Genomic DNA, 17252 nt, shown 5'->3' on the forward strand with positions numbered 1-17252 from the left:
TTTTTCCGTGTAGGTATATAAACAGTTATACGTACTACTAGATAAAATCGTGTCATAAAAAATCAGATATAATCAATTTCTTTCTTATATTATAACCGACCTTTCTTCTGACCGTTGACACGTGACCTTTTGTTAGAAAAGCTGTAAGCTTCAAAGCTCCACGTTTGCCTTATCAGTGTTTTTATTGTCACTATGCGTCGGCATCACATCAGAGGTGCTAATTTCACAGTATCATTATTTTAAAGATAAGAAAAAATAACAATGCTTGCAGCTGCACCTTTGTAAATTATTACATTTACCACCGCAAGCTAATAATTTAAATAAAACAATATAATAAATAACCACGTTTCATTTTTAACAACACACTAAGTATCAAAATAATATGAGCGCCGTATCGCTTCGGGGCGGTTTATCGTCCTACACTACCAAAACGTAATATCTAGAATATCAGTGACATTAAATTTGAACCTTAATACTATGACGATATCGGTTGTTTTTCAATATGAATGTTGTACTGGCACGTGCTAAGTCGGGAGCAAGCGATTTTGCGATAATAGAGACAATGGCCTTTGTTTGAAAGATTAAGGTTCGAAGCGAAAAGTTCACCTCAGAAGAGCCGTACTATACCTATCACTGCGCTATTTTGCACCTTTGACATTAGCATGTTCGCAGCGTCGCAGCCGACGACTACAAATGGGCGTGCGACAGCGGCAAGTGTCTCAAGACACGCCATGACCCCAAGAACAAGGAACCCGCCCTGAGCTTGGAGGCCTGCAAAATGTTCTGCAACGAATATGGTAACCTATCCTTTTAATTATGCCACCTATATACATATATGTCTATAAATATCACAGGTTTTTTTTATTGCAACTAGCGAAACCCATCATAATACGAGTATATAGGTACCTATTCCTAATTAGTACAGTGTAAGTGTAACTATAGGTAATACTTTCGATATATATGACACCGTAAGATTGTGAACCCGTTAGTTTATAATCTAACGTAGGTTAGGTTAGGTTAGATTATAATCTCCCTACCGTCAGTTTATAATGTAACTAGCGAGATTATAATATGACGAGTGTTTACAATTTTACGGTGACATATACATATTATATGAATTTCTAATAAACTTCTCAATTTAGCTAAAAATTAGATCAGTGTCTAGAGTCTAGACTAAACCACAAATAGAGTCTAGAATGGTAGCACTATTTTCAGGTCTCCTCTGGCCAAGGCCCACCGGCGACACGGATCTCGGTAACTTCCTCTCCAAGATCAACCTGAACAGCATCGAGATGAAGATCGAACGGCATGGTGAGACAGACAAACTGATGCAGGATGCTTTTCAGGTACCTACTTAACGATCATAATTTTAACTAACTGAGATTAATGGATTTAGGTGGAAAGGATCAAATTGTATTAAATTTAAATTATAGACAAACAAATGAAATCACCTGGGCTTCTGCCACTTGAGGATCTACTTTCAACATCAAAAATCAAGAATAATGCAAGGGTGATAAGGAAATTTCTATTTACGATCCGGTGTGAGCTCTGAAGACGCTGCAATGGCGGCAAGGGATACCTTGGTTGTTTTTATTTTTTAAGTAGGTGTCGTAGGCACCTCTACGAAGAACGAGTAGGTATAATGACATCTACAGGTTCATAATTGGACCTATTAAGTATATCTATTATTTAATGATTAATTGATGAATGCTGTTGCTGTTAATTGGAAACTACTATATAGTAGGTACCTATATTACGACCTACGTGTCTCTCTATACTGGCTAGAGATTGCAAAAAAGGCTTTGTGGGTAGATAGAACTTAAATGAATGAATATAAAAGCATAAAATATGTTTTTACAGAGATTTCTCAGTATTGTGGCCCTAGCCATACCCAAAGATGCGATACCGAAAACCAAAGGCAAGGTGTTAGATGTGCATCTTATCAACCAGGATCCCGATACCGGCGGTTCGTATACTTTACATTGCATACAAATATGTGACGTTACCTATGAAAAGGGACCTTATTGTCGATGGCGGTTAAGCCATTATTAACGATGCTCCGATATAAATACAATGCCGCGCGACGCTGTGCGGCGTAAGCGCCATCGACAATAAGGTCCCTTTTCATAAATAATGCCCCATATAATAGTTCACTGACCCGATAAATATTCTGATCTCTCGTTCGCGTAGGTATATTTACCTACCTAAGTAAGTATGTAGTTGCTACGAGTTACGACGATTTCAGTTCGGTATGGAAAACTATTTCAAAGATAGGATTGCCGGTTAGAAATGAGTTTAAAAACCCCCAGATAAATGCTTTCGGTTCCTACTAACATCGACTTAAATAAGTCGGTGCGATGGTCCGAAAGTAGCGCTGATAAGTCGTGTTCTTAATATGTAGGGTCACTTGTCGAACATTGAAACAATCGTACACAGTGAAACTTTGCGATATCTCGGAAACTAGGTGTTATCAGCTAGTGCCGGCTGTCAAGCAAGGGCAGGCTCAGGGACCCCCAGCACCTCCCCAATATGCGAGCGCGCCTCGGAGAAGGAGCACGTTGCTACGAGCGTTATTGTGAATTCGTGCGACAAAAGTAATATTTTTCATTTATGTTTCGCAATTTTTTACCAAGATATAGAGCCTAGTTTGGCGTTATTTAATTTTTTGTTGTGTTCTATGTGTATTAAAGTTACTTTGGAGCTAAATATTTTTAAATTTATTTCACTCTTTGGTGCAGTTTTTTTAATTGATTCAAAAAACACCCCCTAGTCTCACAATGAAACATGTTTATGTAGTAAACAATGAAACATGATGTTCACTGAATACCAGTATTAGTATACAATGAAACAAACTCATTATTTTTTTAATTAATTAAAGACTATGTCCGAAATTTGTGGAACTAAAATACCATGAAAATTGATAATAATTTGTCTATCATATGACAAAATATAAGATACTTAACTTTAGAAATGGCTGAGATAGGATAGTTTATATGTTGAATGTTTCATTGATGGCAAGGTTAAGGTCACATGTCTAACATTGAAACAGTCGTTTATAAACACTATGTCGCAAGAAAGTGTATGATATCGAGCATGGAGATGCTTAAAACCCTCCCGCGTCTACCTAGTTGGCAATCATACTCCGTGGACATAAAAGGCGCCTTTCTCGCAGCATGCCGTAAGTACCGACCAGATTTTCGATTCACAATGAAACTTAGGTGTGCGTACAATGAAACAAGTCTTTCGCTTTTAGATATTTCAGCAATCTTATAACGATTCCATATTTTGGAAACCTTTTAAATAATAAATTTCAGCCTACCACTATTTTCTCCTTTCCTTTCTCGTTAATTGATTGAAAGGATGTATGTATTAATGTAACTTATTTATTACAACGTTTCAATGTTTATTAGGGATGTTTCATGGTAGACTATATATATTACATCTGTTTCACTGTAAAAATTAGAGTGTTTCATTGAAACATGCACAAGTACACAATGAAACAAAACTCATTTTTCAAAAAAAGGTTTACAATACAGAAACTGTTAAAGATAAGTAGAAACATTGAATGCCATACGATAGCCAACTAAATTGTTTATCTTCATGCGAAATGTCACACTCGTTACTTTAAAAACACCAGAGATAGAAAGGCTTGAACTTTTAGTGTTTCATTGATCAACAACTAACCCTATATGTATGTAGGAAATGCGTGAAACACCGGACTATTACTATTACCAAGGAGGTCTAGTTAGCGCTCTAGGTAGAAAGGTCAAATAGACGTAGCAGTAGCTTTCTTATATACGTTACAGCGTGCAGTGCCTGCGCCAATTCATAGGAATAAGGTGCTTAGGTTTTTTGCGATTGGGCCACGGGCCGCAGTTGGTGACTTAGGTAGTTAACCACTAGCTAACTCACTGTTTAATTCTGTTTATCACAGATAAATATCGACCTACCGTTGTTTCTACGAAGGAAACTTGTATTTAATTTAAGGATCAATGATCTCTTGTTCAAATCGGATTAGAATACCTATCACAGAGCGATCTTAAAATGTATACGGTCGACCGGTTCTCGAATCGCCATTGGGGATGTTGAACTCAAATAAGCAAAGTCAACAGCATGAGCTGTTCAAAGCGTTATTTTGAACTTTGCATATAAAATTAGTGATAAAGTTTGAATGTCTTTTATAAAGTTCATAAATTTGACGACATCATTTCGGTCTTATTATGTTTTTGAAATAAAAGGTACTTTAATATAAAAACCGAGAATACTTGATGTTTACTACATCGTCAAAATATTATTGTCTACCTTTATAAATGTAGGTATTATTTATAAATATTATTATTTATAAAGGTTGGTATCGGAAGCAAGATTTCTTTCGCTTTATACATATTGGTACCTCGCATACCTACGTTGCAATTATGATGTTGCATTGATTGTAGGTATTTCCTCAAGTCGTATCTCGCTGAAATGTTATGCTTAACACATTTAATTTAAGTATAATATAAGTACAGAGATGCGATTTATTTGAAATACTTCTATTTAAAATGCAAATACAAAATGCAAAATACCTATTTTGTATTTTGCATTTAAATGCCTTTTAGTAAAAAGCATTTTGTATTTTATTTGAAATACTTTTCGAGATGTATTTTGCATTTTTAATATTCATTTCAAAATGCAAAATACTTTGTGATTAAGTTTAGCAGTTAGCCAACATTACCAGTCAAACAAAATGAAATGAACGAATGACGCTTGTATTGCCGAATTTGACCGATAGAGGCGCCTGCTAGCGCCTGGCGCCAGCGCCAGGGGGCCGATTTTAGAAAGTCGACCGCTCGATTTCGTGTATTTCGTTCAGCAATATCTCCACTACTAGGCATGTAAATTCTACTAATAGAATCAAAAACGAGTGGTCAATACCACTAAATTCACAATTTATATCGCTCGTATTTCAAAAATCAGCATCTCGCTCTTTTCCACCGATTTTCGAGCGATCGAAATTCAAAAATCGGCCCCTGGTATTGTTAAAAAGCGTAATAAGTAATAAATAAAAACAGATGTTTTTTTTTTCACTTTTTAACAATACCAGTGGGCTTAGCACGGTAGCAGTTATCACGCAATATGGTATAAAATATGTGAATAAAACGTTAGTTACCGACGATTTTATCATGCATACTATGGTAGCAGACGATATATGGAGTTATCCACATTTGACAGCGGTAGATGACAGAAGACAATTTGCATAACATGGGGGTTGGATAATTTGACATATTATCCCATTTTGACAGTTCAACTTAGTTAATTTTATCTAAGTGCTTCTTAGGTGACGATAAGCCTTGTCGTGAAAGCAAAACTAGTGAATAAACCTATTACAAATACAAATTACAGGTAAATATCCGTTTTTCTATGATTATATTGAGAGTTATTAGTTACAATGTTCCGCTTTATATAATATAGTCAATATTTTATTTGCAGGGAAGTCAAATTTTATTATTCCTACTCGCGGCTGCTGTTGAAGAAACAAAGCGTCGAAAAATCTCGTGCATAGCTTTAAGAAACGCTTGCAACCCGTTTGATATGCCTGACGAAGAGTTTCGGCATATTTACAGAGTGTAAGGAGTGTGCAGTGCATTTATGTGCCGAACTTAACGCAGAGTCTCAAAACGGTGATGGATTACCAAAACACCTTAAAGGTAAAGCTTAATAAAATTGTAGTGTTTCTTTAAAGTTAATATGTATTCCATGTAAGACAGGCGTCTCAATGACAATGCTACTAAACTCTTAAATACTATCTCATATTATAATTGTAAAAATTAGTATGTTAAGATATTCTGTTGCACAATCTTTTTTTTTTTTTTTTTTAATCTTTATTGAAGAGCTTTATCGCTTAGCGATTATGTCGCTCCATATAATCAACATACAATCACCCTCATTTACGATTACTAAGGCCTATATTGACTAGCTTGAAGAGTGCTCTGGCCTCGTCCGATAATGGAGAAGCCAGGGCACTATTGCAGCCACCAACATTGTGAAAAGTATTACAGGATATTTTCAGTTGACTCCTAAAGGATTCGTTCCGCACACATTCCACCAATATGTGGTAAACGTCCTCAATTATATCGCACTCTGAACATAATGGCGAGGTGACCTTACGCATCATGAATCCAAACTCATTGAGGGGAATGTGCCCCGAACGTACTCTTAGAGCTGTTACAATTTCTTGCCGACTAAGCGAGCAATCTATCCATGGTGTATTCATCAGTTCAGGTTGGATCGTTCTGTACCAAATGCCTTTTTCTTTTGCCCTTTCGTCAAAGTACTCTTTCCATAATTGGCGACATTGTTTTTTGACTAATTTGATACACTCTGAAAAGAAAGGTAAAATGTTGCATATGATATCACTATGACAGGCTTGCCTAGCAAACAAGTCTACTTTTTCGTTTCCGGTAATGCCTATATGTGAAGGAATCCACTGCAGAGTCAATGATTTCCCCATAGATTCCAGACTATAAATGCTTTTAAGTATACTATAGGCAATCGGCAGTCCTCGATAACTCGAGGTACAGCGAGCCAGATGTTGTAATGCGCTTTTAGAGTCTGTAAAAATGACAAATTTATCACAATTAATTGTTTTAATATAGGATATTGCCTCTGCAATGGCTACTAACTCCCCGTGCATGATGGATAAGTCCGACGTAATTTTCAATTCTAAATGTGTTTCACACTGAGGGTCATAAAATGCGGCGCCCATTGTACCTTCTTCCTTAGAACCGTCGGTGAATAGTTGGTAGAAGTTATGATATTTATTACTAATGAACTGGATAATTAAAGATTTAGTTGTTTGGTTATAGCTGCGCTTTGGTTCATGAACTATATTAATATTTAATTTAACTATTTCTGAAAGATCAACTGTGTTAACCCATAATGGTAATGAAAACATTTCTAATTGTCTACTAGATTGGACAGAAACTGATTTAAATGAATTGTGAATTGAAGCTAATAGTGGGGTTTTTTTCCGGAAGCGCTTATACGATGAACTGACTTCAGATAACTGTTGTAATAATTTAATATTAAGTCAATACCTTTCTCGAGCAACTTGCACACAGAAGGTAAGTTCTTTTGAGCACTGAATTAAGTACTTACTAGACATAAAAAACTGTGACGTTCCACTAGGCGTGTCTTAGTAACTTTTTTGAATAAGTATGAGTGTGGCTGTATTGTGCAATGAGATAGGTAACTATTGTTTGATAGTTATGTTAAGTAGTTACTGGGTCTAGGATACATACTGTTATTCTTCATATTCAATTATTCATTATGTGAAAAAAACTGACAATCACAATATACATTCCTGAAAATCTACCATGTGTAATTTTAAGTGAAATTGTATATTGTGAGATAAATAAATCATATCATATCATAATCTGGGAATGCATTTAAGGTTTAACTAAGGCATCCAGTTCTAGTTCTAATGTGCTGCATTGTTGACAAACATACTTAGTCATATTTTTATTAAAAAAAAAATACAGGCCTATTGCTTGATGACTAGCGGAATCCGCAGCAAGCAGCAACCTCGAGTCTAGGACAAATCTTAACTTTCATATTTTTGGTGTGCATCAGTAAGCGTTCATATTGCTCTTCACGAGACTCCAATGGATAATACATATATATAAAAACTAGCGGATAATATATATAAAAACCAATGGATATTATTCCCCGAAATGGTCGTTCCCGTCGATTAGTTACTAGTAGCTATATTTTGGGTGCAAATAGCCTGCACTCTAGTGTTGAGTCGCTCACTCGTGAGGCACCTCATTTGTACCACTCATTTTGTTAATTTGTCGCAGTACTTCGTACCGCAAAAATGTCTTACTTCACTCCTCTATTCATTTTACTTGATTCTAAAATTATCTTTCTCCTAAAAGTTCTATTCTTAACCTCCAGAATTGCACTCCAATTAAATGTTACTATTTATTTATTTATAAAGGAAGTGATGAATACATAAATATGTATATACATTAAATATTTTTGTCGCCGTTGGAATTAATGGAATAGTCGACGCTGAAAATATGCTAGTACCTCACCTCATTTGAAGTAAGACATTGTAACACCTCATTTTAGAAATTGAGGTACTCATACAAACTCATTTTAAATTGATGTCCTACCCATCACTACTGCACTCATGTGAAAATATTTCATTCATAGCTGCCACATGAACCTGCTGTTACTTATTTCCTTATTTTTCTTCCAGAAAACTTCTCGTGGATACAGGGGGAAATTAAGGAAGGCGCTCCCCGAGGACTTCCTAAGCATCATGCACAAAACCGGCTGTTGTTAAGAGCCCATCAACCTGCACACTAGCGCCACTGCTAAGTAATCGTGATTATTTCAATTTAACGAAATATATTTAAAAAAGGGGGCCGCTACGCATTGTATCTTGTATTAAAGTACCTTTTGCATACTCGTACATCAAACTAGTTTCTATGTTCGTCAATCTATGCGTCCAAGTTAAAACGGCCGTTTTTGTTTTGAGTTTATAGATTGACGAATTCAGCAACATAGAAACTAGTTTGATATATTCACAAGGTACTTTAATACAAGATACAGTACGTAGCGGCCCCCTTTTTTTAAATATCTTTCGTTAAATTGAAATAATCATGATTATTTAGCAGTGGCGCTAGTGTGCACGTTGATGGGCTCTTGAGAATGTGCGCGTGCGAGCCAGCTTAATAAATACTTATTTCGCCTATAACCAACTATGTTTTACTATCACACAAATACCTACCTAATCTATTTACCTATTTTTCTATGGTCAATCTTCATACAAAACAGCATTCCCCGCATGTAGGTGTCGCTTATTCTTATTTTTCATTTTAGCGTACAAAATCTGTCACTGTTACTACTTATAGCTTCTAAACGTATTTAATCCGACTTTCATATATATACACTATAGTATAATTAAAGCATTTTAAGCACGTTCTTATTTAAAGACGCATCTAGTTAGTCTGTGGCGGTCAAAAGGTTAAATAAGAATATTCCTAAATGCTCTATTATGCTATAAGTCTACCTACTTTAGTAACTATAACTACGGTCAGACAGAGTTTAATACTCTAATAATTAATGTTAAATTTTAAAAAACTATGTTAAATTCATTAACAACAATGTCAATATTCTCGCGGCGTTGGCACTGTTGTCAGTCTTCTATGTTTACTAGGTAAGTTAAGAGCCCGTCAACGTGCACACTAGCGCCACTGCTAAATAATCGTGATAATTTAAATTTAACGAAAGATTTTTTTAAAGGGGGCCGCTACGTATTGTATCTACATAGTATTAAAGTAACTTTTGAATACATCAAACTAGTTTTATGTTGCTGGATTCGCCGATCTATGAACTTAAAACAAAAACGGCCGTTTTAACTTTGGACGCATAGATTGAAGAATCCAGCAACATAAAAACTAGTTTGATGTATTCAAGAGGTACTTAAATGTGACGGAATCTATGAAAAGGGACCTTATTGTCGATGGCGCTTACGTCATTATTAAAGATGCTCCGATATAAATATAATGCCGCGCGATGTAAGCGCCATCGACAATAAGGTCCCTTTTCATAGATAATGCCCCAAATACAAAATACAGTACGTAGCGGCCCCCTTTTTTAAATACCTGACGTTAAATTTAAATAATCACGATTATTTAGCAGTGGCGCTAGTGTGCACGTTGATGGGCTCTTAACAATATCGGCTCTGTGCTGCTGGAGAGAATATTATAAATGGGTAAATAACACAACTATTGCCAAAAAGATAAACCAAGTTTATTTTCACATTAAATTATGGTATACAAACAAATCATTAATTGTCGTCCCCGGTGCGAAAGTGCCCATGATGCTAGCAACTTTTCAACGCTGGATTACTATGGGCAGCTTTTGCACCAGGAACGGCTCGGAGCGAGGGCCGTAATGTATAGGTATACATAGTAATGACCTGAAAAGGGAAAAAGTGTTTTGGTCTCAAGACACACTCAGAGTACTCAGACAACGATATAACCGGAGAGTTAGCCACGGAAATAGGTACTTATGCAATTTATAGAGCAACGTAATCCCTCTAGTTAGTGTGCCATACTATCATTATTAATTAATCCGGTCGCCTGGCAGCAGTTCAGCGGTGGGTGTGAGAGTGGTTGGGCAACAACGGAGTTGTAAAATCAATTGAAGGTGTGCAATTTATAGAGCTCTGTGTTTGGTGTGATATTATAGCTAATTATGTATTTAATTCAAATATAACAATGCCAGGCGTTTTTGCTTTACGTATATAATCCACTCGTACTTTTCGCAATCGTACTTTTTGTACTCTGTCACAGAATAAATAATAGTACTACTCTGTTCGATTACGCCTAGGTATGTGTTAAGAAAAAGTAGAAGACATATACAACTATGCGTGAAGCAATTGTGAGTCAGGTGCAATTTGCTCATGGTCTTCCTGCAGGCGCTCAAGTGGTTTGTGTACTTTCATCACCTGACACTACTATTCCCCCAAATAAAACGCCTGGCATTGTTATATTTGAATTAAATATATAATTAGCTATGATATCATTTTACAACCCCTTTGTTGCCCATCCACTCACACACCCACCGCTGAACTGCTGCCATGCTGGATTAATTAATAATGATAGTATGGCCCACTAACTAGAGGGATTTCGTTGCTCTATAAATTGCATAAGTACCTATTTCCGTGGCTAGCTCTTAGACTAATATATATAATATACAAATACTTAAATACATAGAAAACATCCATGACTCGGGAACAAATATCTGTGCTCATCACACAAATTAATGCCCTTACCGGGATTCGAACCAGGACCGCGGCTTCACAGGCAGGGTGACTACCCATTAGACCAGACCGGTCGTCAAAACATATATATGTACTTACATAAGAGAATTTGGGACGTTAGCCGCGTACCCTGCCTCGTTTCCAGCCTTGGCCACCGGTGGACTTGATCACTTTATCTTTAGTGTATGACATCTATTTCAATTTATAAGAACTGAAACAAACTACTAATGATGTCGCGGGGTAAACTATAAAAATACTAACGCGTTGGCCACATTGCGCGACTGGCTCCGGCTAAGGCAGGGAAGGCTAGATGGGAACGAAAGGTCCGATCGCTGTGTCTCGCTACAACCTATGGTTGTCGCCTTAGCCGAAGCCAGTCGAGCAATGTCATGGCCAAGCCGTAAGGCTAAAGGCTTCGTCACACAGGCGCGTTTTCCGGGCGGGGCGTTAGCGGGGCGCGCCGCTTTTACATATAAAACGCTCACGCCCCGCCCGGGAAACGCGCCTGTGTGACGGAAACTTAAGCGTATGCTGAGACGCAGGCGACGTAGGTCACGCAGCGCAGCACAGAGCGATTTTTGTAAAGTATAGAACGTCCTTTAGGTACGCACACTCCAGAGTAAGGACGTTCCATACTTTACAAAATCTGCTCTGTGCTGCGCTGCATGAACTGCGTCGCCTGCGTCTCATAATACGCTTAGCCTAGTGGCATTATTCATAAAAGTGTTACTGCCCTGAATTAGCTATGAATCGTTTGTCTTTATCTGTCATTTTGACTTAGATAAATATAAGATAAAAGATAGTTTATTCAAGTAGGCATAATTACAATGCGCTTATGAACGTCAAATAAAGCTAGGTAGACCGGCTCCCTTATGTATTTGAAAGAAAGGGATAAAAAATTATTTAACTAAATCAGGTCCGTAAAGTTTTATGAATAAGGTGGTAAGTACATATCTTGTCAAATAAAAATGATATTTTTGATAAAAGTTTTTATTGCCGACTATAAAGGCCCCTGTACACAATGGGCCATCGCCGGCCAAACCAAGGGACGCAGCCATGCGGTAGAATGAGATAGCAATATCACTTGCTCCCTCTAACGCATAAATGCGTCCCCCAGAATGGCGCATTGTGTACTGGGGCCTTAACAGGCAATTAATACCTACTCATAAAAACAATTTCTAAGAAAGCCAAACACAAATTAGGTTGCTTTATATATATCAAAGAGTTTCTTTGCCCACATCCTGCGTCCATCATCAGATATTCGGTGGTACCATAATATTGCGTTATCAGTTATCACCCAACTTAAATAATGTATATTAAGTTTTAGCTCAATCGAATAAAGAGACGTGGGGTCTAATTTATCTTGTAATATGTACTTGATACATACATTGCAACTTAAAGGTTTGTTAGAAAAAACCTTTTAAATACCACTGTAATAGTTTCACCTACATATGCTTAACAAATAAACACTTTTACTATTGACTTCGAAATGCATGGACGTGCCTGCTGAGAAGTGTGTTCCAGGCAGAAAGTCAGAACTTTTTTTTGGCGCACTCTCTCGTTCTATAGCTAAATATTATGACTATCCCTTTTCTAAATAAGTCATTAAATAATTGAGGCTGCAGATTTTAGTTAATTTCTATCGTGTCCTCGATAACTTGAGTGTCCTCCAATATGTTATGACTGAAACAGAAACAAATAGATTAGATGAGGTCATGATTCTATAGTGGCGCAGGCTAGTACAGAGGTTCATTTGCAAATTATAAGAAATTAATGTCATTTTTAGAAAGCTGTCGTTTTTAAGTCAGGGGGATTTTATAGTTTCATTGGTCCGATTTCGTTTCGACTGAAAATAAATTAAATTTTGTTCCAGTAACTATTAATCCGTTATTTAAAGCATTTTTGTTATTATTATTTTATTAAAGAGTACCTATTATGTATTAAAGTGTAGTCTATGCCACCTGCGGCATAAAAACATACCAATGAACATCTTATTCAACAATATTTGTCTCAGTAGTTAAGCTTTTATGCTAGGGTAATACACGACACAAACATACCCACACACATACATACATACCTACATACATAGGCTGCTAAAATCATAATTCTTCCCATTGTCACGTATACAATCAAACCACTTAGGGTATTGCAAATGTAAACATTTAAAATAAGAGTACCTACTTAAATCTTTCAATTAAACTGCTGGCAATACACACTAGGCTATGCCTGCGCAGTTTAGCATGTACACTGTACAGTTCAACTGCACAGGTAAAGCCGGTTTGGAAACTGCAGTCGAATGCCTTTTTACCTGTGCAGTTAGACTGTACATAAAAATTAAATATTAATAATATTTTATCCTTATGTCTTAGATTCATGGCACAAAGTGTGGTGGTGTTTTTCTTTTGTCAATACACTTGAATTCTTACATACAAAACCAGCTTCTACAATATTCAGACAGGGTAAAAAAACAATTTTGAAAGTGAGGTCTACGGGTTCCAAAGTTTTTAATTGTTGTTACAATCATTATGACCTTTTTCTGCAGTGTGAAAAAAATGTCAATTGGTAGTTTAGTAGTGTATCTTTCTATGTTGTTAACTCTAGTTTACCAAAAACAAGTATAACAAACTAGAACTTTCTAGTTAGGTAATTAATCTACAGTTGGATCAACTTTTACAACATCCATTGTTGCCATGACAACTTCATGCAATTATAGTAGTCATAGAACAGTTTTTAACAAACTTTTGTCACTTAGTAGAACATAGTCATAGTAGAAGATCAGTGTCAATAGTTTTAAATGGCACAATAAACTCTTCATGATTTTAGTTTAAGAAAGGTGTACTTACATCTCCAATCCTTGATTCTTCTGGATCCATTTTAGACAAGCCAGTTCTCCCGGTAATTGGTTGAGTTACCGCTCACTGCTAGCGGAGCCTGGGTTGCTGCCACATTGATTTTTCTAACTTTGCAGCTCAATTAACGACAAGTCTGACAATAAAAATAGAATTTATAGATAATTGACACATTTAACAGCTAAATTGTATTCAGTGATGACTTGATGACCCTACCTGCAACGGTAGTTAGAAACTGGATTTGGGCTAATATCAACAAGATAAACAACAAACATTAACACATTAACTGCCAGCGACTCACTAGGGGAGTTCATTGTTCGTAGGCGTTTTTTGCTACATACGGTTTTTCCCATGTTATCGGCTACACTCGTAGCGCGTAGCTCGCGCTGGCACTGAATGTTTTAAGTAATGCTAAGTTATGGATGTTTCTTGTGTCCATACTACAAACTTTGCTTAGTTTGAGATGAGGTTGATCTGTATTAATTATTAGCATAGTACTTACCGACTTCCATGCCTGCTGCCACTGATGCCACTGATCTGTACGGATCGTGCTCTCATAGAACTTGAATGCAGCACTGCACTTATCTCTGGCTTCCGAGAGGCTCATGGTCCTCCCTGTACTCCCTGTAGGCGAACAGGGGATGCTGAGTTATATATTTTGCTAGCATTTTCTTCTGCGTCAAAGAATCGACTGAAAAACATATTCATGACAAAATCAGTTATGATCAAACGAATTATAACTTTTTCTGTAAATAAATTATTGGTTTTTAGAGAAACTTACATTATGCTTGGCATTTTCTTTAGATTTCACAGCAAATCAGTATTTTTCTTCAACTTGGTTTGTATTCTGATATTTTCACTGATCACGCGCGTACGCGATGCTTGTCAATGTCAAATTATTGTCAATTGACTCAATTGTCAAACACGATTATCCGTGCATGTTATAATGTAGGTCAATTTGTATAAAGCTGTCACTCATTTAAACACTTTTCAATTTGGAAGTGTAGTAATAAAATTGACTATTCATGTTCAAACTATGTCCGACACACGTCCGACATATGAATAAGGGCAGCCATTGAATAGATTTTTCATAAGCTCTACGCATAGACAGTCGTGGTCACTATCGTATGATAGTCGATAACTTTATTCAATATCGACGTGGTAGGCTTATCGTAGCTCGGGGCCATGCTCAGCGATATGACAAATTTACCAATAACGTTAGAAGACAACGTATCATACCACGTGCAATATGATACGCCCGTGCTAAGCCTGTTATTAATAAAAGAAAAGTGTAATAATAATAAAATAAGAACTAGATGCACAATCAACCGAAATAAATGGCCACACAAGTCACAAAATGGAGCCATGGCTCTCTTTTCGTTAGTATAGTTTTTAGGGTTCCGTACCCAAAGGGTAAAAACGGGACCCTATTACTAAGACTCCGCTATCCGTCCGTCCGTCCGTCCGTCCGTCCGTCCGTCCGTCCGTCTGTCACCAGACTGTATCTCACGAACCGTGATAGCTATATTAGACAGTTGAAATTTTCACAGATGATGTATTTCTGTTGCCGCTATAACAACAAATACTAAAAACAGAATAAAATAAAGATTTAAGTGGGGCTCCCATACAACAAACGTGATTTTTGACCGAAGTTAAGCAACGTCGGGCGGGGTCAGTACTTGGATGGGTGACCGTTTTTTTGCTTGTTTTGCTCTATTTTTTGTTGATGGTGCGGAACCCTCCGTGCGCGAGTCCGACTCGCACTTGGCCGGTTTTTTTACATTATTTTAAATGAGTATTATTTCCTTTATTTATTTCTCTTCTTAGGTTGGTTTTTTACAATATATATATAAAATTAAAATATAAAATCACTTACAAAAATAATATAAAAAATATTATAAACACATTATAAAAAAAAGCAGCCAAGTGCGAGTCGGACTCGCCCATGAAGGGTTCCGTATTTAGGCGATTTAAGACATATAAAAAAAAACTACTTACTAGATCTCGTTCAAACCAATTTTCGGTGGAAGTTTACATGGTAATGTACATCATATATTTTTTTTAGTTTTATCATTCTCTTATTTTAGAAGTTACAGGGGGGGGGACACACATTTTACCACTTTGGAAGTGTCTCTCGCGCAAACTATTCAGTTTAGAAAAAAATGATATTAGAAACCTCAATATCATTTTTGAAGACCTATCCATAGATACCCCACACGTATGGGATTGATGAAAAAAAATTTTTTTGAGTTTCACTTCGAAGTATGGGGAACCCCAAAAATTTATTGTTTTTTTTCTATTTTTGTGTGAAAATCTTAATGCGGTTCACAGAATACACTACTTACCAAGTTTCAACAGTATAGTTCTTATAGTTTCGGAGAAAAGTGGCTGTGACATACGGACGGACAGACAGACGGACAGACGGAGAGACAGACAGACAGACAGACATGACGGATCTATAAGGGTTCCGTTTTTTGCCATTTGGCTACGGAACCCTAAAAACCTAACCTAGGGTGCCGCCAGCAGCGGGGCAAGGCCCAAGCTGCCGGTGGTCAGGGCCGCAGAGAGAGGATCCGACGGACTATTATTAATAACATAACAGAATTTATTGATACGCGTAATGATAAATATGACCAAAATGTCATGCATAAGGTGCCATGTTATTAGACGTTTTTGTTCGGCTCGGCATTGTGTCTCTATTTCTCATTATAAACTGATTATAAATACCTAACATAAATAAAAATATCTGAGATTTGGTCAAAAGGTATTTTATTTTGAAAAAGTATTTTGAAAATACCTATTTTGCATTTAGCATTTGAAATACAAAACTCAAAACTATTTGGTATTTTGCATTTGAAATAGTAAATCTGAAAAGTATTTTGCATTTTGTATTTAAATGCTTTTTTAAAACCATTTTGTACATCTCTGTATAAGTAACTGACACGGTTAAACAAAGATAGACCTCATTTATACACAATTACACATGTATTTTAAAATGTTGTTAAACATATTTAATTGTTTAACGATTTGTTTATAGGTTTTTCCCTGGACATGCGCGAAAATTACACACTGAAAATATCCGGGAACAACGATAAAGTGGAAGCCTTTATAACTGGAGGGTCGTTCTTCGGAGTCCGCCATGGCCTAGAAACACTCTCTCAGCTCATTCTTTACGATGATATCAGAGATCATCTCTTGGTAAGTTATCTTTTAGGTCAATAACTGATAATAGTGATAATCTTTAGTGGGTAGTAGATATCTAGAGATAAATCTACATGGAACATTTTTATCGGCAGATGAATACGTACAGGTACCTTTATGATACTTTTAATATTAAGTACTTATCTAATATAGTAACACAAGTGCAGGTGTATTAGTTTTTTTCATGAAAGTAGTAATTTCACACTTATCACAAACCACGTAGGTACTTAACCCTTAAATGCATAGTGATGCATTTATACACACAACATAAACATCAAATGTTATGCATTATTAAACAAATTCTACTTGTTCTTGTATATTATTTCAATAGTAAAACTAATAAATTTTCCGAATTATTACATAAATTTACGCAGTATTTTAATTTA

The 17252-nt window shown here is 36.3% G+C and overlaps 1 protein-coding gene across 1 annotated transcript in view; it reads left to right on the forward strand.

Annotated features, from left to right (window-relative positions):
• Window positions 1-17252, forward strand: part of LOC134650200 (chitooligosaccharidolytic beta-N-acetylglucosaminidase-like) — a 49684-nt gene that overhangs the window by 20549 nt on the left and 11883 nt on the right. Inside the window, exons 3-6 of the mRNA XM_063505141.1 lie at window positions 673-797; window positions 1216-1346; window positions 1861-1966; window positions 16703-16863. Coding sequence (XP_063361211.1) covers window positions 673-797; window positions 1216-1346; window positions 1861-1966; window positions 16703-16863 — 523 coding nt within the window. The remainder of the gene's footprint in view (window positions 1-672; window positions 798-1215; window positions 1347-1860; window positions 1967-16702; window positions 16864-17252) is intronic.

The sequence above is a fragment of the Cydia amplana genome, chromosome 1 (assembly GCF_948474715.1).
Source record: "Cydia amplana chromosome 1, ilCydAmpl1.1, whole genome shotgun sequence".
NCBI classification, from domain to species: domain Eukaryota; kingdom Metazoa; phylum Arthropoda; class Insecta; order Lepidoptera; family Tortricidae; genus Cydia; species Cydia amplana.